Raw genomic sequence first — 25,672 nt, 5'->3', positions numbered from 1 at the left:
ACCCTGCATTTAAAAATTTAAAAAATATATATTTATTTATTTATTCCCATTGTTGCCCTTGTTGTTTTATTGTTGTTATTGATGTTGTTGTTGTTGGATAGGACAGAGAGAAATGGAGAGAGGAGGGGGAAGACAGAGAAGGGGAGAGAAAGACAGACACCTGCAGACCTGCTTCACCGCCTGTGAAGCGACTCCCCTGCAGGTGGGGAGCCAGGGCTTGAACTGGGATCCTTATGCCGGTCCTTGGCGCTTTGTGCCACGTGCGCTTAACCTGTTGTGCTACCGCCCAACTCCCGCATTTAAAATTTTTAGTTCAAAATATATCGCTAGTCCTGGGGAGAAGCGGGGCAGCGGGCAGGGAGGAGGAAAGAGAGGAGCCAGGTGGTGGCGCCCCTGGTTAAGTGCACACACTGCAGTGCACAAGTACCCAGGTTCAAGCCCCTGCTCCCCACCTGCAGGGGGGAAGCTTCACGAGTGGTGGAGAAGGGCTGCACCTGTCTCTCCCCCTCCCTACCTCCCCCTCCTATCTCAGTTTCAATAAGAGAAAGAGGGAAGGAGAGAGGAAGGTGTGTCCCCTCATCCTACAGGCCGATCAGAAGCAGCACTGAAAATTCGCCAGACTGTACGATCAGTTGCAACGATCACATGACTTATTTAGATTAAAAACAAAAAAGGCCAAGTCTTTGGCATCGGCTCCTAAACCATCTTGCCTGGTGCACTGGGCAGTGCCCTCTCCCTCTGCAGCTTCCGTCTGCCTGAATTGATGATTGTGCTTGGCGATTAAAACCCCATTTTGCTTCACCTCTGAGCGCAGGTCTCCGTGAGGCTGGCGTGACTGCCACCGAAATAGATGGCAGGCCCGTTCTCTGTCTCTGTGGTGCACATGGTCCCCTATGTCACAGTGCAGCGAGGCCAGGCACTCGAGCTGTGTGTGTCTTTGCGCCTGCAGCCTCTGTGGTCTCCTCTCTGCACCTGTGTCTCCATCACCACTTCGGTGGGGGCCTCCCTGCGCCGATGGGACAGTGGCCCAGCGGCCTTTGTTACCAGCTGAGCTGTGCCGCACACCCTGGGGAGTCAGGCCGTGGGAGGACACAGGGGAGCCTCGGGGTCCACTGGTCACGCTCACCTCTGTCTGACTGGGGTGGGGGGCCTGTCCCTGAGCCGAGCATCCTGTCCCCAGAGAGAGCATCCTGGGGCCCTGCCAGCGTCGCCTGAGCCCCGGAGAACCGTGACGCCACTGGAATGTTGAAGGGTCGACCTGGGCACAGACACGTCTGTCAGGAGGCCTCGTTCAGGGGCTCTGGGTCAGAATGTCCAGAACAGATGGTCTTCATGTGTAAGCGGCTGGGCAGGGCGGTGCTGGGTCCTGCCTGGAGACCCCAGAGAACACCTGAGCAGAGAACCGAGGCCCCTGGGGGCAGGAGTAGAAAAGTCACACTTGAGACCCACTGGCAATGCAGCGTTGGGAAACCCCCCTTGCCCACCCCACCTGGAGCCCTGGGCCGTGTGCTCGGGATGCCGGCCTCTGAGTCTTCCACCAGCTGTGGGTCCTCAACGGGCAGGAATTGGGTCTCTTGTTCTCTGCTGAGTCCAGAGCTCAGAGATCCTGCCTGACGCTGGGCTGCTGGATGCTCCAGAGGGTGGGGTGAGTGGGTGGTTTAAGCTTTTCAAAAAGCCTTTCAGAGTCTCCATCCAAGACAGTCTCTTCAAACTGACCGTTTTTATTTATTGGCTTTTGTTTTTTTTGCCACCAGGGTTGTTGGGTTAATTGCTGGGACTCCATGCTCACATGGCTCTGTTGTTCCAGGTGGAATCTCTCTCTCTCTCTCTCTCTCTTTTATAGAGGGAGAGAAGGAGAGATGGTGAGAGACAGAGAGAGAGAGAGAGAGAGAGGCCACAACATCACCGCAGTATTTGTGCAGTTCCCCCTCTGCATAGTTGAAACACGTGGTAACCCGGAGCTTGAACCTGGGTCCTGGGGTTCCCGGCACAGGTGTCTCCGGCAGGGCTGATGGTTCCCGTCTGTGCCTTCTGCTCAGAGGCTCTTCGTCAGGGCCTGACGCAGACACCCGCCCTCTCTCCCCTCAGACTACGCGCTGGGCAGGGACTGCATCGTGCACGGGCACATGCTGAAGTTGGGCAACCCCTTCCTCACGCAGTGGCAGCGCCGTTACTTCTACCTCTTCCCCAACAGGCTGGAGTGGCAAGGAGAGGCGGAGTCCCGGGTGAGTGGGGCGAGGGGTGAGGGTCCCTCCTGCCACGTGCCACCCCCCAGCTGCTGGGACTCACACACACTCCCCTCAGCCCCCAGCTAGTGCACACAGGTGTCTGGCGTTGCTGCCCGTGTCCCTGCACAGGGAAGGGGCTTGTCTGAGAACGAGGCCATGCAGAGAAACCCGGGAGGGCTGCCTGGGGGAGGTTGGTGTGGGGCCGGGTGGGCTGGTGGGACGGGAGGAAAGGCAGTCGGGACGGGGCACACACCCACCTCCCTTCCCTGTCCTCCTGGTGAGGTGGTTGAGCTGAATCAGGCCACACACAGGAAGGGGCCATAGCCTTTCACCTTCCAGATGTTTCTGAAGATGAAATAGAGGAGAGAGAGAGGAAGCATTGATCCACACTGCTGTCTGCCCCCCTTTTCACAAGGCAGGCGGTATCTCCCCCATGCCAGGTTGTAAAGAGCCCAGGACTCGCCCCCTTGAAGGCACCACTGGGCGTGGGGGGAGTGGGCATCACCTTTCCCTTAACGGGACAGCAGCCCCAGGCCTCAGAAGCTGAGTTCAGAATTTCTCCTTTTGCTTGCCCCGAGGAGGGAACCCGCCTCGTCTTCAGGACGCTGGCCGTGTCTGCGGGATGCCGGCTGTGGGCCAGCTTTCACTCAAGACTGGGCTCCGGCACACGGCCGAGGGCCTTACGAATAAGGTCTCCTCGCCGGGCCTGGAGTGCGGGGAAAGGTCCCTGCCCGACAGGAATGATGCCGCTCGGGGGTCTTGAGTCGTGGCTCCCGTGCTGGGGAGGGCCAGGCCAGACTGTGCTGAGGGTGTCTTCAGACATCCGGTGCCCGTGGGCACACTGTGTGGTTATGATGCTACTTGCTGGCAAGGCACGACCGTAACCATGGAAGGGAAATGGTCCCACTTGTCAGGAATTTTGTTCTGATTTATTTTTTTTTTATTGCCATCAGGTTTATCATAGAGGCTCAGCGTCTACACCATGACTCCACCACTCCCAGTGGTGGTTTTTCTCCCTTCCTTCTTCCCTTCCTTCCTTCCTTCCTTCCTTCAACTGAGAGAGCAGGAGAGAGAGAGAGGTAGAGAGACAGAGAGACACCTGCAGCCCTGCCTCACCACTCATGAAGCTTTCCTCCTGCAGGTGGGCTCAGGAACTTTGAAAAACTTGAAACTTAAGACTTTGTTTAATGTCCCGTGTCCCTGGCTTGAAGGGGGGGGGCAGCCCTGAGTGCTCTCTCTGCCTCCTCCCCCTCGTTCACTGATGGATTTGTAGTAGAAAGGACAACTCAAACCCGAGTGTCCGTGACATTGCTGTTTCTCACCTAGGACTCCTGGAGTATTTATTCCAAAAAGCACAAACTGGTAAGGTGCGGGCGGCTGCAGCATCCCCCCCCCCCCCCAGCTTCTGTGCTACGGGCCTCCCGTGAGCATCTGTCACGATGCGATGCCGCCTGCCTGCTTGACACGATTGGTTCTCATCAAAACGCTGTGAACGTGCTAACACCCGCCCACACGGCCCTGCCCGGCTGCCCTGCAGGACGCCGCCCCTCTGCCGGCCGTGTGCGGCTCCCACGTTCCCTCTCCACCGTTTTGATGGCGATTAACCCGCGCGTGATCTGAATGTGATTCCTAATCACCCCCCCCCCCCAATCAGGTCTGTGTGGCGGGAGCCAGCCTGCTGTCTTGCCCACAGAGACAGTTCTTTCTTTGCCGTGATTCTCCGCGATCTGGGGACGCCAGCACCCCTGTCTCCCGTTCTAGTCACCCTGCCTCCCTAGAACACTACCAAAGAAACGAAAAGGCTGTGTGTGTGTGTGTGTTTGTGTGTGTGTGTGTGTGTGTGTGTGTGCGCGTGTGTGTTTGCTTTTACTTCTTCTGAGTTGACACCTTGGGGCAGCATTGACTCATGTGGCTTGACCCGGGCACCCCAGCAGCTGCTCCCATCACGGGCCCCGAAGTGATGGGGGAGAGTGAAGTGACGGGATCTCTCCCTTTTCTCCGTGTTTCCTGGCAGCAAAGCCTCCTGGCCATGGAGCAGATTCTGTCTGTGGAAGAGACGCAGATCAAAGACAGAAAGTGCATCTTGCTGAGGATTAAGGGCGGCAAGCAGTTTGTGCTGCAGTGTGAGGTGAGGACCGGGCAGCGTCCATGTGGGTGCCAGGCGGACACGGCGGACACGGGGGCTCCAGGTTCCCCACACCGGGCTCGCTCGCACGCAGACCCGGCAGCGCCCGGGCTCAGGCCTATCAGCAAACACAGCACCTTCCCTGACCAGACAGACTTGGGGAGCCACCAGGAGGAGGAGGGGGAGGACGAGGAGGAGGGGGAGGTTGGAGAGGGGGAGGAGGTGTGGGATCACAACTGTCCCTTCTGGGGGGCTACCAGCATTTAGCATAGCCCAGAAGCTTCTGTGTCATGTGACTTTCTTCTTCTTTTAAGATTTTTTTCTTCATATATATGTGTGTGTGTGTGTGTGTATGTTTAAAGTGCTGGCACTACAAATCCACTGTTCCTGGTGGCCATTTTTTCCCCATTTTATTGGACAGGACAGAGAGAAATTGAGAGAGGAGGGGAGAGCAAGAGGGAGAGACAGAGAGACACCTGCAGACCTGCTTCGCCGCCTGTGAAGTGTCCCCCCTGCAGGTGGGGAGCCGGGGGCTTGAAGCCAGGCCCTTAGGTGCCATCTTAACTGAATGTGCCCCCATCTGGCCCCTGACTTTGGAGCCTGCATCCTTCTGCACGCTTGAGGCTGAGGCTCACGGGTTAAAGTACAGCTGGAGGCCGGCCGGCCATGGCAGACTGAGAGGAGCACATGTTACCATGTGCAAGGCCCCAGGTTCAAGACCCCAGTCTCCACCTGCAGGGGGGAAACTTCACGAGTGGTGAAGCAGGGCAGCAGGTGTCTCTCTTTCTCTCTCCCTCTCTACCTCCCCCTTCCTCTCAATTTCTCTCTGTCTCAGCAAATCAATTAAAAAAATTTGAATTAAAAAATGCATATCACAGGAGTCGGGCGGTAGCACAGCGGGTTAAACGCAGGTGGCACAAAGCGCAAGGACCGGTGTAAGGATCTCGGTTCGAGCCCCCGTCTCCCCACCTGCAGGGGAGTCGCTTCACAGGCGGTGAAGCAGGTCTGCAGGTGTCTGTCTTTCTCTCTCCCTCTCTGTCTTCCCCTCCTCTCTCCATTTCTCTCTGTCCTATCCAACAAGGACAACATCAACAATAATAACTACAACAATAAAAACAACAACAACAAGGGCAACAAAAGGAAATAAACAAATAAATAAATATTTTTTAAAATGCATATCGGATACCGAAGTGACCTGTCTTGACAGGGCTGTGCTCTTTGTGTGTGTCCCTCCCCCAAAGCCTGTTGTAGCCGCACTTTTGTCCTTGAAGGCTGCTGTGTGCTGTGGGGTGTGTGTGGCTGGGGGACCCTGCAGGGGTCCTGGAGAGAGTCTCTGTGCCCCCCCCCCCAGTTTGTATCTGCTGGGGCAGGGAGGCAGGAGCTACTGTGCTCCATCTCCGGGGGTGTTGTGGGGTCCCGGGGGCTCTGGTCACTGCCATGACACCCACGTCTGCTGGCGGGGGAGGGAAGCCATCCCAGCCTGTGGCTTTGTGTCTCCCCACAGAGCGACCCCGAGTTTGTCCAGTGGAAGAAGGAGCTGACAGACGCCTTCATGGAGGCCCAGAGGCTCCTGCGCCGGGCCCCCAAGTTCCTCCACAAGACTCGGTCCAACACTCTGGAGCTCGCCAAGCCGCCCCTCTGCCAGCGCAACAGCAACGGGCTCTGATGACACAGGGCCTGAGGGGCCTGTAACACGGGGCTGCGGCCCTGCAGGGGAGCCCGAGCCGAGCGGGGACCGGCCGCTGGGGAGATGGCCGCCAGGACGCCCGAGGGATGGGGCCACCCCCAGACCACGTGGAAAGGTGTGTCCACAGGTCCCCCACGTCAGCCAAGCCTTGGTGACCCCTGCTTCCCGCCCGGTCCAGTCTGACTGACCCCAGATGGATCTCAGAGCTCCCGAGTGGGAGGGGGCGTCATGTGGCCAGGAGTGCCCAGTGTGGTCCCCGAGGGGCCAGGGCCCCCATCTCTGCCCCTGCTGCTGCCATGGCCGTTGGCTGTGTCTCCTATGTCCCAGCCTGGGCTGGGCATGAAGCTGCTTTCCCAGAAGGCATCAGGAGACCACAGGAGTCCCCAGAAGAAGCCTTTAGCACGGCCGTCACCCCCACCCCAGTGAGGGCTGGGGTCTGCAGTCTCTCAGTGACGGACCCCACATGGCAGAGCAGCTGGAATGTTCTGCAAATCTTGGAGCCCCACTTGCTGCTGGGGACCGAGGGCGAGGCCGCCTGGGGCCTGACAATAAACACCTGCAGATTGCCAAGACTCTGGTTCCTTCTGGCCAGCCTCGGAGACAGTGGTGACGCATGTGCAGGGCCAGAGGACAACCCCGTCCCTCAGTCCCTCAGTCCTTCAGCTCCACGTAGCCTCAGGCAAACCTTCTGGAACGAGTGAGCGTGTGGCAGGTACCTCGTGTGCGTGCCGGTCGGTGTCCGTGGCCCTGTGCGAGTAGAACCGGAGCTGCCCTCCACCTGTCTGCCGTGGGTGGCCCTTGGCACAGGCTGGGGTGTCCATGTCCTCGCCCTGGGCCCCCCACCCCGCGGCACCCCGGCCTCTGTTACCCACAGTGAATCTGGGTCACCAGCTCATCGGGCTGCAAATGGTAGCGGCGGCCCCAAAGTGGGAGTCCCCCACTGGTGTGACGACTGGGTCACGGGTGTCACTGTTCACAGGAACCGAGTGTTAACAGTTTACAAGACGCTTCCCCTGAGTCGGGCTCCAGGTCGAGATCCTGGTTGAGCTCCTAGGAGCAGAGGCAGAAGTCACATCCACCTTGGCTGTCTGCGGACTCCCCCTCCCCGTGACTAAGGGGTGGGTGGGGATGGTACTCAGAGTCCCTTTGCCAGAAGCAAAGCACCAGAGCCACTGGTCTACACCTCCCCTGCTGTCAGGACTCAGCTGGGCCTTCAGAAGCCGCCTCCCTTCTCCAGGGCAGGGTTTGGGGATGGGGCCTGGAGGCCTAGCTCCTCTCAGAGTTGGGCCAGGGCGTCCACTGGGCCAATCCACCTCCTTATAAAAAAGTGCAATTTCTTCTCCTATCTAAAGTCAAGTGTCATGTTCTAGAAAAATTAAGTCAGAAAATACTCCAAGAGCCCTCTTGCTTCAAGGTTATTCCAAATAAACCTTTATCCCCCCAACCACCTCTTCCTCTCTCCCTCTCCCCCTCCCCCTCCGCCTCCGCCTCCCCCTCCGCCTCCGCCTCCGCCTCTCCCTCTCCCTCTCCCTCTCCCTCTCCCTCTCCCTCTCCCTCTCCCTTTCCCTGTCTCTCCCCCCTTGTGTTTGATTCCTGATAGCCTGTCTTGGCAGGGTGACTTACGTGACTCACTAAGAGGACACTGCTAGTCTTCGGGCCTGACTCTGGGAGGTGGCTGCGGGAGCTGCTGGGCCTGGCTTGGCAGCTGCGGTGTGGTGAATCTCAATGAGGGGCGGAGGAGGCCATGCTGTGATCTCTGGGCGCCAGCTGGCTTTGAAGTCTGGGTGCACTGGTGCCCCCGTCAGTAAACTTCCACGGAGGACAGTGTGCACACGCCTCCTGCTGTTCTAGCTGTCTACGGCCGGGCCATTTTCACATTGTCAAAGAAAAGGCTCCGAGTTATTATTTTTATAAAATAGTGTCATTTTACGTCTTTGTTTCCTAATTCAAAGGAATCAATAAAGCGATGCCTGAAAAAAAAATAAAAAAGACCATGTCAAGCTCTGCTGTGAACCCAGTGGAACCTGTGGAATAAAAGGGGATCGACTGCTGCGAATCTGTCTCTGCTGCGTGCAGGGCCTCCGGCTCACGTGTCTGCTGGGGTCACTGAGGCGTGTGGTTCCTTCCTTCTGTCCTCCGTGTCTCAGCAGAGGTCTGTCACGGCCTCTGGGAACTTGCTGTGGTCTTGCTGTCTGCGCCATGTCCCCCCCTCTCTTCTCGGTCCCCAAGCCTCAGAGCATTTTTGAGCTAAGTAACTGCCCCCAGGTTCCACTGGCCTGCATTCACAATGCCAGACATTTATATAAAAATAAAGGTTCAGTTATTTAGTGAGAGAGACCAGAGCACAGAGTTGGCCCTCTGTGGGGCTAGGAATTGAGCCTGGGGCCCAGGGTTACAAAACGAGCATCTCCTCAAACACGACTTTCATAAAAAAAAAAAAAAAAAAAGAAAAGGATTTTAGGTATTTATTTATGGGGGGGGGGGAGAGAATACCAAAGCACTGATCAAACTTAGAACCTTGTGCCAGGGGCCAGGCGGTGACCCACCTGGTTGAGTGCACACATTACAGTGAGCAAGGGCCCGGGTTCAAGCCCCTGGTCCCCAGGTGTCTCTCTCTCTTCCTCTCTGTCTTCCCTCTCCCCTCTCAATTTCTCTCTGTCTCTATGCAATCATAAATAAATAAAAAGATTAAAAAGAAAAAGAAGAACCTTGAGCCACAATTCTAGTGTTCTCAAAGCTGTGAGCTCCCAGGCTGCCTACTTAAGTGTTTGTTATTCATTTCTTTGTTTTTGGACATATTGAAGCCTCCCGCACGGGATTTTCACCACACCAAGCTGACTCTGTAAGAGAGAAACACAGAGCCCCCAGCTCCCCCGTGGTGGGCTGGGGGTGCCAAGGCAGGCGCCGGACCAGGTGAGCTATCTCTGGGAGACACCAGAGCCCCGGCCAGTGATGGCGGCGTGTGACGGTGCTGGGGACGGACCCTGGGACCTCTGGGGCCTCCGGCCTGCGGGTTAGTGCCCTACCTGGCTGAGCTGTCTCCCAGCCCGGCTAATGCAGCATTTTGCGGGAGGGACGCCCGCAGCACACGCACCGAAGGTGTCAGTATGAACGCCCTGGAGCGAGACCCAGGAGAGCGACTACCTTCTCCAGAGCCGAGCTGTATGCCGGTCTCCCCTCATTCCTCCCATTTTCTTCTTCTTTTTTTTAGAATACACTTTTTTTTTAAAGTATTTGATTTTTTTCCCCTCCATACATTAATATAATTTTATTTTTTTCTTTATTGGGAACGAATAGTTTACAATCAACAGTAAAGCACACTAGTTTGTTCATATGTAACATTTCCCAGTTTCCCACATAACAGTACAACCCCCCACTAGGTCGTCCTCTGCCATCATGTTCCCGGACCTGAACCCTCCCCCCACCCAGAGTCTTTGACTTTGGTGCCATACACCAACAACTCCAGTCCAAGTGCTGCTTTGTGTTTCCTTATTTTTCAACTTCCTTTTTTTTATTATTAGTGATTTAATAATCATCGATGAGATTGTGGGGTAAAGGGTATAATTCATACAGTTCCCACCACCAGAGTTCCTAGTACCATATCTTCTTCTCATCTTCCTGCTCTCAGATAAATCTTTAAGATGATGCAGGGGGGGTCGGGCGGTGGCGCAGCGGGTTAAGCGCACGTGGCGCAAAGTGCAAGGACCGGCGTAAGGATCCCGGTTCGAGCCCCCAGCTCCCCACCTGCAGGGGCGTCGCTTCACAGGCGGTGAAGCAGGTCTGCAGGTGTCTATCTTTCTCTCCCCCTCTCTGTCTTCCCCTCCTCTCTCCATTTCTCTGTTGATTCAACAACAACATAATGGCAACAATAACAACAACAAGGGCAACAAAAAATAGGAAAAAATGGCCTCCAGGAGCAGTGGATTTGTAGTGCGGACACCAAGCCCCAGCAATAACCCTGGAGGCAAAAATAAATAAATAAAATATAAAGAAAAGACAATGTGATTATTTGATTGCGGGGGCCATAGTGCCACTCGCTCTGGGCTCCCCGGAGCCAGCTGACAGGTGCAGGACTGCCTGGCCCGCCCCCGTGACCTCTGGCTATCTGTGTGGGTGTGCCCGGTGAGAATGTGCTTGCGACCAGAGCTGTCCCCTCCCCTGCTCCACGCCACCAAATAAGTCCATGCTCTCCGAGAGGCCTGGTGGGGCGGCCCTGGCCTGTCTCCTGGCCAGACCTGGGTTCACGGGCTAATTTTAGCGATGACTTGTCAACTCAGCTGCTTCGAGCACACTGGCTGCGGGAGGGGGTGGGGAGGACGGGCAGGCCGGAGGGACAAGTGTGTGTGAGGGCTTCAGACGGACGGCGGCTGGCATTCCTCCTGGCCCCCAAACGCCGGCCGCTGGGCTCTGAGTGGCCCGGGGTGACTCCCAGGCAGGCGTGCTCCTCGGACCCTTGGCCTGCTTTGCACAAGGTAGAGTGCGGCGGGCGTGATGGGCCCCCATGGGTGGGTGGGCTTTGGTCTTCTGAAATGTGCTTTGGGGGCCATGGTTGGGAGTGGGAACAGGGACCTTTTGGGCTTCTCTGGGGCCTTGTGGTGTGGAGTGTGGCCTCTCCCTCTGTCGGTTGGGACAGGCCGGGCGTTTGCGGACAGGACTTATCAGCACAACCTGGGGCCAGATCCCTACTCAGGGACCTGGCAGCCATTGCTACACTTTGCTCAAGGAGCCTAACTGGGTGTCCTGGCCAGTTAGGGGTCTTATTTTTTACTCTTGCTCATGTGTGTCGCTCCCTACCTGCCTAATTCCAGGCCTTTGAATGAGACAGGCCTTGGGTGGGGGTGGGGGGGCCTCTGTGGGGCTGAGGGAGGGAGGGGTGAGGCTGGCAGTGGAGCCTCCCTCCCGGGAGTCAGGGCCTCCCCAGCCACAGGCCCAGAACCCACTGCGGAGGTGGCCGGCAGGGGGCAGCCCCGCCGGCAGGGGGCAGCCCCACCGGTTTTGACCCTTTCGCTGCCTGGATTTCTGTCCCAAAGGCCTGAGAAGTCTGGGCCACTGAAACTGTGGGCTTGTGCCCTGTCCTGCCCCCTGAGGGTCCGGAATTGGGTGACAGCATCCTGAGCCCTCGCTGGCCTGGGGCTGTCCTCCTGTGGGTAGGGGAGGGCGTGAGGATCAGAATGGCTAGTCGGGCGGTAGCACAGCGGGTTAAGCGCAGGTGGCTCAACTCAAGGACTGATGGAAGGATCCCGGTTCAATCCCCCGGCTCCCCACCTGAGGGGAGTTGCTTCACAAACAGTGAAGTATGTTTGCAGGTGTCTATCTTTCTCTCCCCCTCCTCTCTCCATTTCTCTCTGTCCTATCCAACAACAACAACAATAATAATAACTACAACCCAAATAAACCAACAAGGGCAACAAAAGGGAATAAATAAATATAAAAAAAATTTTCGGGAATGACAGCAGGAGGGCAGGGGAGCATATGGAGGGAGGGGCGGGGAGGGCGGGCGGGTGGGAGTGTCCTGATCATTGGATTTTGAGGAGCTGCGAGTCCTCAGGTCTACTGGTGCTACCTGCATGTGCACCTGGTCACCTCACGGCCTCTCAGGCTGCCGTCACTGGCCTGGGACCAGCCCCTTCCTTTAGTTTCAGCCCAACGGCCCCTGTCCCAGAATCAGGGCGTCTGAGGAGGCCATCAACAAGGGCTTTTCCCAGGTTCAGGGTCCAAGAGTAGGGCAGCCATGCCCTACACCAGTTACAGGAGAGCTCCTCCCCGTGTCCCCCACCTGGGACACTGGCCATGCCCCCCCCCCTGTCTGGTCTGGGTGGGCAGCCACCAGCCACCAGCCACCGTCCTCAACAGCAAGGGGGCTGAGCTGCGTGGTGTGGTGTGAACTCACTTTTTACTGGCTTACATCATCACACACTTTTAGAAAGTTTGTTTCAGGGTACCAGATGGCAGCATACCCGGTTAAGCACACATAGTAATAAGTGTAACTCTGGCTGCCCACCTGTAGGGGAGTCTTCACGGCGGTGAAGCAGGGCTGCAGGTGTCTGTCTTTCTCTCCCCCTCTCTATCTCCCCTTCCTCTCTCAATTTCTCTTTGTCCTATTCAATAAAATGGAAAAAATGGCCACAGGCGCAGTTGGCACCTAGCCCCAGCGATAACCCTGGAGTGTCTCTCTCTCTCTCTCTCACACACACACACACACACACACACACACACACACACGGACTGTAGCTTCACATCCACCACCAAAGCCCAAAAGCTGTTTAATTTTTCCTATTTTTTTATTGGATAGGACAGAGAGAAATTGAGAGGGGAGGGGAGAAAGAGGGAGAGAGAAAGAGAGAGACACTTGCAGACCTGCTTCACAACTTGTGAAGAGTCTCCACAGCAGATGGGGAGCAGGGTGGGAGGGGCTCGAACCTGGGTCCTTGCTCATAGGACTGTGTGTGTTTAACCGGGTGCACCACCGCCCAGCCCCCCAAAGTTGTTTTCTTTCATTGATAAGTGACTTTTTTTAAAGAACAGCTGTAGACTTACAAGGGAGAGGGACACTGACTTTTCCACTGGTGACAATCCCTGCCATGGGAGTCCGGGGCAGCTGAGGGCCATCCCCCCGACACACAGCACAGCACTCCCTTGCCTTCTGTGGTCTGGACAGACGGGTCCCAGCAGGGATCCATAATTAGAGACACCCAGAATAGCGTCACCATCCTAACATTCCTCTGGCTTTGGTGACTCCTCTCTCATTCTGCTCCAGCCCCACGCAACCCCTGATCAATTCTAAATGTTTATTTCTTTATTATTGGATGGAGACAGAGAGAAATTGAGAGGGGGGGAGGGGGAAGACAGAGAGGGAGAGACAGAGAGATACCTGCAGCCCTGCTTCACCACTCATGAGGATTTCTCCTCCTGCAGGTGGGGACCAGGGGTTTGAACCTGAGTCCTTCCACACTGTAATGTGTGCACTTAACCAGGTGCAGCACCCCCGGCCCTGTAATATTATCTTCTTTTTTATGTTTATTTATTTATTCCCTTTTGTTGCCCTTGCTGTTTTATTGTTGTAGGTATTATTGATGTTGTTGTTGGATAGGACAGAGAGAAATGGAGAGAGGAGGGGAAGACAGAGAGGGGGAGAGAAAGACAGACACCTGCAGACCTGCTTCACCTTCTGTGAAGCGACTCCCCTGCAGGTGGGAAGCCGGGGTCTCGAACCCGCATGCTTACGCTGGTCCTTGGGCTTTGCGCCACCTGCGCTTAACCTGCTGTGCTACCGCCTGACTCCCTAATTATCTTCTAAATTGATAAGCCACCACAGCCTGGCCCTTGCAGTCCCTGATCTCTTAAGATTTATTTTGTTGAGGGGGTTGGGCGGTAGTGCAGCGGGTTAAACGCAGGTGGCACAAAGCGCAGAGACTGGCATAAGGATCCCGGTTCGAGCCCCCGGCTCCCCACCTGCAGGGGAGTCGCTTCACAGAAGGTGAAGCAGGTCTGCAGGTGTCTGTCTTTCTCTCCCCCTCTCTGTCTTCCCCTCCTCTCTCCATTTCTCAACAATGAACGACATCAACAACAATAGTAACCACAACAAGGCTATAACAACAAGGGCAACAAAGGGGGGAAAAATGGCCTCCAGGAGCAGTGGATTCATGGTGCAGGCACCGAGCCCCAGCAATAACCCTGGAGGCAAAAAAAAAAGATTTATTTTGTGGAGAGAGAGAGAGAAAGAGAGAGAGAGAGAGAGAGACCAGAGCTCTCCTCAGTGCTGGTATAAACTGTTGCTGAGGATTGAACCTGGGACCTTGGGCATGCAGGTCCTTTTTTCTGTCAGGCTGAGCTCTCTGTCTCCATGGTTCCGACCTTAATCTTCTGATTGTCTCCATGGCCTGACCCTGTCAGAATGTTCTGGAGTCAGAATCACGCTGTGTGATGCTCTTAGTTTACTTTGTCGTTTTAACATAAAAAAAAAACTCTTTATTTTTTTGGATAGAGACAACCTGAAATCGAGAAGGAAGGGGGAGGTAGAGAGGGAAAGAGACAGAGAGACACCTGCAGCCCTGCTTCACCACTGGTGAAGCTTTCCCCCTGTAGGTGGGGACTAGGGGCTCGAACTTAGGTCCTTGTGCACTGTAACGGGCGCTCAACCAGATGTGCCACCACCCGGCCCCTACTTTATCTTTTTAAGATTTTATTTATTCATGAGAAAGCTAGGTGGAGAGAGAGAAAGAACCAGACATCACTCTGGTACCTGTGCTGCCAGGGATTGAACTTGGGACCTCAGGCTTGAGAATCCGATGATTTATCCACTGTGCCACCTCACGGATCACATTTTATTTATTTATTTGTTTGTTTGTTTATTTATTTATTATCAGCTTATTTCCCTTATCACGAAGCATCTCCACTTCCTGTTTCTTCATGACCACCTCGATGCTGATTCTTAGAGCAACCTGACTGCTTGAACAGGGAGAAGGTGGGACAGAGATGGGGAGGGTCCCCTGGGCACCAAGAGGGGAGCCCCCTGATTTGGGGACACACGGCGCTGCTGTGACAGTGCAGAGCTGAGGACCCACTCTGCCTGCCAGGAAGGGATTCAGGGGCCACTTGGGCACCCCTGTTTTAGCAAGGGTCACCCCATTTCCCACGGCCCCTCCTCCTGGTCCTCCAAGCCTCAAATGAAGGGATCAAGTCCCAGCTCACGTTCGAAGGACACAAGTGAACTCGAATTCACAGCAAGGTCTGCAGGGTGTGTGTGTGTGTGTGTGTGTGTGATAAACACAATGCACAATGGAGCCCCCTCCTGTGCCCCCAGACCTCTGAAGAATCTGCAGGTATCATTCACATTCTGAGATTCCTCAGACCTGACTTCCCAACTCTCTGCAGGACACCTCCCATGATGCCTTCACTACCTGAGGAGAAAGGGAGGGAAGGAGGGAAGGAGGGAGAGAGGGGCAGGCAGTGGTGGAGTCCATTAAACTCACAGAGGTCTGCCCGGGGCGGGGGGGGGGGGGGGAGGAAGCTTCACAAGTGGTGAAGCTGGACTGCAGGCGTCTCTCCGTCTCTCTGTCTATCCCTCCTCTCTCAATTTTTCTCTGTCCTATCTAAGAAAATAGGTGGGGATGGGGGGGAGGGATGGCTGCTGGGAAAGGTGGATTTGTAGTGCTGGTGCTGAGTCCCAGTGGTAACCCTGAGGGAGGGGGAAGAAAGAGAAGGAAGGAATAAGGGATGGAGGGAGAGAAGGAAGGAAGAAAGAAAGGAAAAAAGGAGAGAAAGAGAGGGGAGAAGGAAGGGAGGGAGGGAGGGAGGGAGGAAGAGTGTCTATTTATTGATGAGAGAGCATCACTCTGGCATGCACAGTGCTGAGGACTGAACTCGGGACTCCACCCCATCTGGCGACCCACACTGAGCCACCTCCAGGCAGGCTGCCTGGGCTGCTTTTAAGAACCCCAGAACCCCTGGCTGTGAAAGGCAGAACCCCAGGACTCGGGACGTGGGCTCCCCGCCGCCGTGTGGCAGCCCTGCCTGGGTGCAGTCCCCACCCCCCAGACAAAGCGCTGCCTCAGCTGTCTCTGGGCCGAGCTGGGCTGCAGCTCTGTTTCCATGAGGACAGCTGGGCTGGCTGGACGGGGATCAGATGTCCTCAAGGCAGGAGAGCTGGGCCGTGGGCTGGCACCCCCAGTTGACAGATCAGGAAGTGAGGATTGAGGGCGGAGAGTGCTGGGGCAACACAGAGCAAGAAGGCACTGGGACGGGTGCTTCAGGCTGGGGCCTGCGTGCGGACATGTGGAGGGGATGCCCGTTGTCACCTTCTCTGAGGACGGCCGTGTGAGCTGGGGCGGCGGCCGATATGCAGCTCCCAGGGCGGGAGATGAGGCCAGTTATCACCCGAGGGGCCCCTGACACTGTGGAGTTGCTGCCTCGAGGATTAGTGCCAGGATTAGTGCCCTGGTCGGTCTCAGCCTCTGGTGCCAGGTGTCCCGTCCTCTCCCTCCTGCCGCTCCAGCAGTTGGGGCTTCTCAGACTCAAAACTACACATGTTCGGGGGCTGAGGGTTCTTTGAGGGAGGGTCTACCCCATGCCCTGTAGGGCACTGAGTACCGCCCCCCCCCAGATGCCAGTTGTGACAGCTAGATATTTCTATTTCTTTTCCTTTTCTTTCTTTCAATTTTTTTTTTAAAATTATCTTTATTTATTGGATAGAGACAGCCAGAAATTGAGAGGAAGGGGGACAGAGAGAGAGGGAGGGAGGGAGAGAGAGAGAGAGAGAGAGGGAGGGAGAGACCTGCAGCCCTTCTTCACCATTTATTCACACAGCTTTCCCCTTGCAGGTGGGGACGGGGGCTCGAACCTGGGTCCTTGGATGTTGTAACATGTGTGCTCGATCAGGTGCGCCACCACCCGGCTCTTTCTTTCTTACGTTCCTCCCGCCACCCATAATAGATAAATACAGAATCCTTAATAAGATGAAAATAAAAGGATAGGGCCAATGCCAGCTCCCAGGTATAAACAGGTCTGCAACCCCCACAGACCTCACTGACTGCAAGCACCCAGCACCTCAAGGAGCACCCAGCAGGTGCTGAGTACCCCCTTGCAGCCACCCATCCTGCCTTGGAGTGTATTGCTTAAGCCACCTCCCCGGGGTCCCCAGAGGCCATCAGGACACAGGCTCTTGCCAAGCCCCCCCCCCCCCCAGGGGCTGGATCTCAGCTTGACTCTCATTCTTATTTCTCCTTCCATCCATCCCTCCCTCCCTCCTTTCTTCCTCCAGGGCTCAGTGCCTGCACTATGAATCCACTGCTCTTGGTGGCCATTTTCCCCCATTTTATTGCATAGGACACAGAGAAATTGAGAGAGGAGGGGAGATAGGGAGAGAGAAACAGACACCTGTAGACCTGCTTCACTGTTTGTGAAATGACCCCCTTGAGGATGGGGATTGGGGGGGGTTTGAACCCAGATCCATGCACAGGTCCTTGTGCTAAGTACTACGTGTACTTAATCTGGTGTGTCACTGGGTCTTCTCAGTACCCGCAATATGAATCCCCTGCTCCTTTGGCCATTTTTTTTCTTCAGTTTTTTGGATAGGACAGAGAGAAATGGAGAGAGGAGGGGGAGACAGAGAGGGGGAGAGAAAGACAGACACCTGCAGACCTGCTTCACTGCTTGTGAAGTGACCCTCCTGTAAGTGGGGAGCCGGGGGCTCGAACTGGGATCCTTATGCCGGTCCTTGCGCTTTGTACTATGTGTGTTTAACCTGGTGCACCACCGTCTGGCCCCTTCTAATTACTCTTTATTCATCTGTTTATTTAATGAGGACGAAGGAGTCAGAGCATTACTCAGGTGTATATGTTGCTGGGAATCTGACTGGGGACCCCACTCCTGCAGGCTCTGCTCCCCACCCTGGGCCACCAGCCCGGCCATGTTGTGTGACCCTCTTCCTGCTGGGTGATCTCGGGCCTGTGCTTGGGCCTCTCTGACTCTGCCATCTGCTTTTTTTTGGGGGGGGGCTTTGCTAGTTTGGCAGAGCTGCCCTGGGATTAATGCTTGGGATGTGGCCAGGGGGCAAACGGAAGTGAGGGCTGGGGGAGTCCGGTGGTAGTGCAGCGGGTTAACGCACGTGACACAAAGCGCAGGGACCGGCATAAGGATCCCGGTTCGAGCCCCCGGCTTCCCACCTGCAGGGGAGTCGCTTCACAGGCAGTGAAGCAGGTCTGCAGGTGTCTGTCTTTCTTTCCCCCTCTCTGTCTTCCCCTCCTCTCTCCATTTCTCTCTGTCCTAGCCAACAACAACGACATCAATAACAGCAACAATAATAACTGCAACACTAAAACAACAAGGGCAACAAAAGGGAATAAATAAATAAATATTTATATAAAAAAAGGAAGTGAGGGCTGGACAATGCCCCCTGTCTGGGACCCCCTGGGCAGCCAGAAGCCCTGGTGAAGTGCCGACACCCAGGCCCCCAAAGTCTTGAGGCTCAGGGTCATTCCGGTGAAGCAGCCCTGTACTGTGCTCATGGCACTGTGGGGACAGTGGCCACACCTCGGTCCCATTCATCATCCAGGCTCCGTCTGTCCGCACCCAGACAGCGCCCAGGGTCTCCCGGTGGCCTGGCCGCGGGACCCTCACTCCTGCCGGGCGTGTCTTAGCTCTGGTTTTGCTCTTCAGGCCAGAGCTGGGCTCCGACTTGGCACACACACGGTGGTGCTGGGGGCTGAGCCTGGAGCCTTGTGCCTGCGGGCCAGGGGCACACCTGCTGCGACCTCCACCGACAGCCCCCACCCTGGGCTTTCGGGGGGCTCGACCTCTTCCTGGCCTGGCCCTGGTGGACGGGGTCTCAGGCAGTGGTGTTCTGGGCAGTGTCTGAGGTGGTGGCAGAGCTCAGGACTGGCGCACACAGTGAGTGTTGAGTGCGGCCGGCGCGATGCTCTCCTGCCGTCACTAATCAATCCATCGATCGATCAGTTTTCCAGAAATGGCTCCAAGGTGGGCCGTCCCTTGCAGCTGGAAAGTGGCAAGTTGCCAGTGGTGGTGGGTGGGGTGGGGGTGGTGGTGGTGGGGTTCTCACGAGAAGAGAGCAGACCTGGCCTCACATGACAGATGCGGCCCACCTGCTTCTGGAGCTTTCTGTCCCTTCAGAGGCCACCAGCCACGTCCTTAGGGACAGTCCCCAGCCAGTGAGCCCCCTGGGGTGAAGGTGGGGTCTTGGACGAGGCGGGCTTGGGCTGGGGTGGGGTGGGGAGCAACTTCCAGGCGGCCAGGGTGGGGGGCTTGGCTGCGGGTCACAACCAGCCTCGGGTGACAAAGTCACAGTGGGAAAGGACTCAGATGCCTTGTCTGGCTCAGTCCTGGCAGGAGGTGGTGCCAGGGATCGAACCTGCGACTTGGCTGAGGTCTCAGTGCTCAGGCACTGTGCAACCTGCTTATTGTTTTAAATATTTCTATTATATTTCTTTATTTATTGGATAGAGACCACCAGAAATCGAGAGGGGAGGAGGAGATAGAGAGGGAGAGAGACAGACAGACACCTGCAGACCTGCTTCACCACTTGCAAAGCTTTCCCCCTCTGCAGGTGGGGACCGGGGGCTCAACCAGGTGTGCCACCCCCGGCCCTGTATTATTATTATTGTTGTTGTTATTTTCTGTAGCCAGGGTTTCCGTTGGGGCTTCATGCCTGTGTAAGTCCACCGATTATGGCTACACAAACACACACACACACACACACACACACACACACACACTTCTTTTTTAAATGAAGCAGAGACAGAGGGAGAGAGACGGAGGGAGATAGCTGAGTAGCCGTCCCCTTTGATACCCATTCAAGGAACTCAAGCAGCCCCATCTTTAAAGAAAAATTATATATATATATTCCCTTTTGTTGCCCTTGTTTTATTGTTGTAGTTATTATTGTTGTTGGATAGGAAAGAGAGAAATGGAGAGAGGAGGAGAAGACAGAGAGGGGGAGAGAAAGATAGACACCTGCAGACCTGCTTCACCACCTGTGAAGCGACTCCCCTGCAGGTGGGGAGCCGGGGGCTCGAACCGGGATCCTTACGCCGGTCCTTATGCTTTGCACCACGTGTGCTTAACCCACTGCACTACCGCCCGACTCCCTTTTTTAAATTAAAAAAAATCATATTTATTTATGGAGTACAGAAGGCGAGAAATCAAGAGGGAAGGGGGGCGATAGAGAGAGAGACAGACAGACAGACACCTGCAGCCCTGCTTCATCGCTCATAAAGCTTTCCACCTGCAGGTGGGGACCAGGGGCTTGAACCTAGGTCCTTGCACACTGTGATGTGAGTGCTCAACCAGGTGCGTCACCGCCTGGCCACAAAGGTAGACACGCCTGTGCCTATCTTTGGAAGGTGCCAGTCACACCTCTCTCACTCTTGGGAAACATCTGCCAGGTCGACATTTCTCTGCAAACTGGAGCCCAGAGGAAGGCTTTGTTTCCCCTCAAAGGAGACAAGGAAGACAGGGCTGAGTGTTTGGTCGCGAGCGAGTTGTTCTTGAAGGCTTGGGCTCTGTTCTACTTGCTAGAGGGTCTGCACCAGACCCTCCCTGGGACAGATTTCTGCAATCCCACCCCCCGCACTCCTGTTATTTTTAGACTTGATGTGCTAGTTGCTTGGGTTGGCCAGGCTGTATTTGGCGTCTGGTAGGGCTACCAAGAAGTGGCGACAGCTTCTTGGTGTCTGTTTCCATTTATGAACGTTTTCCGTGGAACACTTTGCTTTCAGATGGTGGGAGAAACCTGCGGAGCTGTTTTATTTATTATGGATTTAATATTTATTTATTTGTTTACTTTATTGCCACCAGAGTTACCGCTGGGGCTGGGTGCCTACATGATGAATTCGCTGATCCTTGTGGTCATTTATTTCGTTTTATCTTCCTCTTTCTTTCATTAATTAGGATGGAGAGAAATTTGATAGGACAGAGAGAAATGGAGAGAGGAGGGAGAGATAGAGAGGGAGAGCGACAGACAGACACCAGCAGACCTGCTCCACCACTTGTGAAGCGACCCCCCTGCAGGTGGGGAGCCAGGGGCTTGAACTGGGATCCTTACGCTGGTCCTTGCGCTTAGTACTACGTGCACTTAACTGGGTGTGCCACCACCTGGCCCACGTGAACATTTTTTAAAAAGATTGTTTCATTTATTTTTATGATAAAAGAATGAGGACAGATAGAGATAGATAGATAGATAGATAGATAGATAGATAGATAAATAGATAGACCAGAGCCCTGTTCAGCTCTGGCATAAGGTGAGATGGTGCTGGGACTTGAACCTTGGCTTCTGAGATCTCAGATATGCAGCTCCAGTGCTCTGATGCTGCACTATCTCCTTCACTGTAAAATGATGTTTTTAAGTGATTTATTTTGTTTCCTAGTGAGAGGGGGGGAGATGGAGAAAGAAGAGAACGTCACTCTAGCATGTGTGATGCAGGGATGCAGGGATTGAATTCACACCTCACACCTGCACATCCTGTCCCCAGTCCCTGAATGACCTCCCCATTTGATCAACCAGCTCTGGACTGGCTTTTTCAGATAGAAGAGCCAGAGAGAGAGAGAGGGAGAGAGAGAGCCCTGAAACTCCTAGCATTGTGGGGCTGGGCTCCAGCCTGAGCCAGGCACAGGGCTCAGTGGATGCATGTTCAGCTGAGCCGTCTCTCGACCCCGACCCCTTTCATGTCTCCCATGCCGATGGGGGGTGAGAAGGGGGGTGCGCTGGTGTCCCCGGGGAGAGCTGCCGAGCTCCCAGAGTTGTCCTTTCCCGCAGCGGGCCCCGTGTGCGGCGGGCCGGAGCAGGCTGCGGGGGCCGTCCCCTCAGGGCGGGCGGCTCTGTGCTGCCCACGCTGCCCGACCAACCCGCCAGGCTGTGCCCGGGGCCGAGGGCTGGGTCCGGGGCCGAGACTGCCGGGAGCTAACCTGTCTCTCTTCTCTCCCTGCGTGTCTCCAGGTGTCGGTCTGTCCATCTCTCGTGCAGTAACTCCATCTCATCCCATCATCGTCATCTCATCTCATCTGTCTTCATCGCCTCCTGTGTCTGCCATCCACCAGCATGGCCATCTCGTCTCGCCTCGCCCTGTGGGAGCAGAAGGAAAGTGGGGCTCTAGCCAGGACTGTGGGACCACCCTGGAGTCGGGCAGGAGGCAGGAGGCTTTCTCCCTCCCCTTCCCCACTGGCCGCTGCTCTCCAGGGCAGCTGGGTGGGCCTGGCTCCCCAGACCCAGAGATGGCGGGGGCAGGGGCAGTGCTGCAGGGCCTGGCGTGTGCCCTGTGTGCCCGGGTGGGTTTCTAGGGCCCTATCCCTCCCCCCAGCCTCCATGGAGACAGGGAAGGCACTGCCTCTCCACCACCTTCCTGTCCTCATCACTTGCAGGATAGAGACAGGGACAGGGAGGACAGAAAGGGAGACAGAGAGACACCTGCAGACCTGCTTCACCACTCGTGAAGCTTTCTTCCTGCAGGTGGGGACCTGGGGCTCGAACTGGGATCCTTAAGCCGGTCCTTCTGCTTTGTGCCACGTGTGCTTAAGCCGCTGCGCTACCGCTGGACTCCTGAAGTATTTTCTTTCTAGAAAACATTTATTCGGGAGTCAGGCGGTAGCGCAGCAGGTTAAACGCATATGAGGTAAAGTGCAAGGACCGGCTTGAGGATCCTGGTTCGAGCCCCCGGCTCCCTACCTGCAGGGGACTCTCTTCACAGGTGGTGAAGCAGGTCTGCAGGTGTCTGTCTTTCTCTCCCCCTCTCTGACTTCCCCTCCTCTCTCCATCTCTCTCTGTCCTATCCAACAATAATGACATCAATAACAATAACAACAACACTAAAACAACAAGGGCAACAAAAGGGAATAAATATTTAAAAATTTATCATTGGATAGAGACAAAGAGAAATTGAGAGAGCAGGGAGAGATAGAGAGGGAAAGAGACAGAGACACCTGAAGCCCTTCTTTACCACCCGTGAAGCTTCCCAAACTCTCCCCTCCCACCCCACCCAAAGGTGGGGACCAGGGGCTTGAACCTGGGTCTTTGAGCACTTAATGTGAGCACTTAGCCAGGTGCGCCACCACCTGGCCCCTCATACACCTTTTTCATGGTGTTACCATGTGGTGCCGGGACTGGAACCCAGAGCCTGTGCTCAGCAAGCTGTGTGTTTGCTGTGAGCTGGCCTCCAGCCCCCGGGCCTCTTTCCCTGATGCCCTCCTCACTCCACCTCTGTCCTGCTTTGAGCTCCTGGTTTGCTGAAGGGGAGGCGACAGGGTGGGCTGAGAGAGGATCTTCTCTCCAGCTGCCTCTGTCCCTTCTGGAATGTTCTGGGCTCTGCACTGAGGATGCCTTCACACTCCCAGGGAGAGGGCTCCAGTCTGCAGGGAGGGGGGAGGCTGGAGCAGATGGTGCCTGGGGCCCTGCTGGGCTCCTGGGCTGAGCTCTGCAGCCAGACCTGGGGCTCTGCCTCCTCACCGTTCTCTCTCCTTGCCCCCCACCCCACACCCCTTCATCTGCTGGGATGCAGCCGGCAGACCAGGGCATATCTAATATTTAACTTTTTTTTAAAATTACTTTTATTGGATAGAGCCAGAGAGAAATTGAGAGGGGGGAGGAAGGTAGAGAGGGAAAGAGACACAGAGACACCTGCAGCCCTGCTTCAGCACTCGTGAAGCTTTCCCCTCTGCAGGTGGAGACCGGGGACTTGAACTCGGGTCCTTAAGCATTGTAATGTGTGCGCTCAACCAGGTGCACCCCTGCCTGGCCAAAGGTGTCTATTTTAAAGCATGGAGGACTCCCATAAAAGTGCTGGGATCTTTTAAAGATTTTTAAATTCGTGATTGATTTACAAAAACCATAAGAGAATAAGGGTATAATCCCCACTCTCTCTGTTGGAAACTGCAGTGGTTCTCCCAAGGTCACAGATTTGACTTGACGATGGTATTTCTCTGCCTATATTTATATACGCTTTCCCATTTTTCCTCCCTATGGTCCTGCCTTCTCTTTCTTTCTAAGCCCTGTCTGCACCTGTTGCTATCACCAAACGTCCTTTTTTGTTCCTCTTCTTCTTCTTCTTCTTCTTCTTCTCTCTCTGGGCCCCGATGGAATTGGGGTTCAGGGCCTCTGGTCATCCTCCCTTACCATTTCTCCCCCTCTGGGAGGATGGACCAAAGTTCTTTCTGGGGTTCAGAAGATGGGAGGTCTGGTTCCTGTAATTGCTTCTCCATTGGGCATGGGCGTTGGCAGGTGGGTCCAGACCCAGTGCCAGGACGTTTTTGTGGGGGGGGGGCACAGTGCTGGCTGGTGAGGGCCCCAGCTCCCCAGAGCTCCCCCTGCTCTCAGCACTACGGCCACTCAGCTGGTGACAAGTGTCCCAAGGTGGCCGGCAGCATGGCTGGTCCTGGGGCTCATCCTAAGAGGCGCCAGTCAGAGTTGGAGCGAGGCTGTGGCCTGAGGGTCCTGCTCCCCATGGGGAGGAAGCTCAGCTGAGGGTGCTTCACCCCCCCCACCCAGTTCCTGGCAGCGCCCCCCCAGGGCCTGTCTCCACATGTGGCTGAGCTCTCTACTCCCTGCTTCTGCCAAACAGATCCGCGAGGAGGACAAGAGCCCGCCGCCGTCCTCGCCCCCGCCCCTCTTCTCCGTCATCCCTGGCGGCTTCATCCGCCAGCTGGTCCGGGAGACGGAGAAGGAGGCCAAGGAAGCCCGGCGGAAGCGGCAGGCAGCTCTGGCCTCCCCTGAGCAAGGGGTAAGTGCCCCCCACCCCGGGGAGGGGGCTGGGGTGCCTGTCAGCCCCTGCCATCCCGCGTCCTGCCTCTGCCCCTGCTGTCCCCCCTGTGGGGCAATGTCCTTCTGTTCAGTTCGATCCACCGAACTCCTATGCAGCCCGCAAAACCTCGCTTTCCTCTTGATCCGCTGAAGGCCTGTGCAGCCTTCGAGGCCGGATCTGACAGCCCGCCCGTCATCTATGCAAAGCTTCCTGTCTGCCTTCTCCTGCGTCCCCTCCTCTCTGTCTTCACTGTATAAGGTCAGCATGGTGCCAACCTGTCATGTGACTTCTTGACTAGGAACTTTGGGAAACACGGCCACCTCCTGTCACCTCCTGTGTAACTGGGGCCCTTCCCACCTGATGGACGTGGCCCAGAGAGAAGGTGCCACAAGTGTGAGCTGACTGACTGACTGACTGACTGATGGAATGTCTGACTGACTGACTGAATGATGGGATGACTGACTGACTGAATGATAAAGTGGCTGACTGACTGAATAAATGATGGGATGTCTGACTGACTGAATGAATGATGGAATGACTGACTGAATGATGGGATGACTGACTGAATGAATGAATGACAGAATGACTGACTGACTGACTGAATAAATGATGGGATGACTGACTGACTGACTGAGTGACTGAATTAATGAATGAATGATGGAATGACTGACTGACTGAATAAATGATGGGATGACTGACTGACTGAATGACAGAATGACTGACTGACTGACTGAATGACAGAATGACTGACTGACTGACTGACTGAATGACAGAATGACTGACTGATGGAATGACTGACTGACTGAATGACTGAATGACTGACTGACTGACTGACTGAATGACTGACTGACAGAATGACTGACTGACTGAATGACTGACTGACTGAATGACTGACTGACTGAATGACGGAATGACTGACTGACCGACGGGATGCCTGCCTGCCTGCCTGCCTGACTGCCTGCCTGCCTGACTGACTGAATGCATGGTTGAATGCTACCATGGGGGAGGGGCCCACTCACCCCTGCTTTTGCAGAAAGGGCCCCCGAGGTGTCACCTGAGGACATCAGATACTCATCAGGTGCTCAGTGCTCTGGAAGCCCTGCTTTTCACCTGGGTCCCCAAGAGCCTCCGGCTGCCCCCACCCCCTGCCCTACCCCCAGTGCCTTCATGGAAGGGCTGACCCTCAGCTCCCCCGCACCTCACCCCTGCCACCCCCACTGTTCACCAGACCCTGGCTGCCCGCAGGCCCGAGCTCCAGGGACCCCACAGACGCCCCAGGCGCAGCTCCTTGTGGAGGGGGCGCAGGCAGCATGAGGAGGGCGGCTGGGTGCTGCACAGGCTTCGAGTGCCACTGGGCCTGGGCTGCCCCCCCCACCCCCCGTGTCCCTCA

The 25,672-nt window shown here is 55.7% G+C and overlaps 2 protein-coding genes across 8 annotated transcripts in view; both read left to right on the top strand.

Annotated features, from left to right (window-relative positions):
* The window catches only part of GRK3 (G protein-coupled receptor kinase 3), an 85,182-nt gene extending 78,986 nt beyond the window's left edge, over window positions 1-6,196 (top strand). For 5 of the 7 annotated variants that reach the window (XM_060192590.1, XM_060192592.1, XM_060192589.1 and 2 more), the window contains 4 exons: window positions 2,089-2,225; window positions 3,555-3,590; window positions 4,243-4,356; window positions 5,858-6,196. In XM_060192590.1, the coding sequence (XP_060048573.1) occupies window positions 2,089-2,225; window positions 3,555-3,590; window positions 4,243-4,356; window positions 5,858-6,019 (449 nt within the window). In that variant the 3' untranslated portion in view covers window positions 6,020-6,196. The remainder of the gene's footprint in view (window positions 1-2,088; window positions 2,226-3,554; window positions 3,591-4,242; window positions 4,357-5,857) is intronic. The other 2 variants (XM_060192591.1, XM_060192595.1) reach the window with 2 other exon arrangements.
* Window positions 6,197-10,325: 4,129 nt separating this feature from the next.
* The window catches only part of MYO18B (myosin XVIIIB), a 69,267-nt gene continuing 53,920 nt past the window's right edge, over window positions 10,326-25,672 (top strand). Inside the window, 3 exon segments of the mRNA XM_060192661.1 lie at window positions 10,326-10,512; window positions 21,489-21,653; window positions 24,103-24,261. Of these exon segments, the coding sequence (XP_060048644.1) occupies window positions 21,591-21,653; window positions 24,103-24,261 (222 nt within the window). The 5' untranslated portion in view covers window positions 10,326-10,512; window positions 21,489-21,590.

The sequence above is a fragment of the Erinaceus europaeus genome, chromosome 6, assembly GCF_950295315.1.
Source record: "Erinaceus europaeus chromosome 6, mEriEur2.1, whole genome shotgun sequence".
Classification (NCBI taxonomy): domain Eukaryota; kingdom Metazoa; phylum Chordata; class Mammalia; order Eulipotyphla; family Erinaceidae; genus Erinaceus; species Erinaceus europaeus.
Note: the sequence above shows the minus strand (reverse complement) of the source record. Positions and strands in the feature narration are given on the sequence as shown.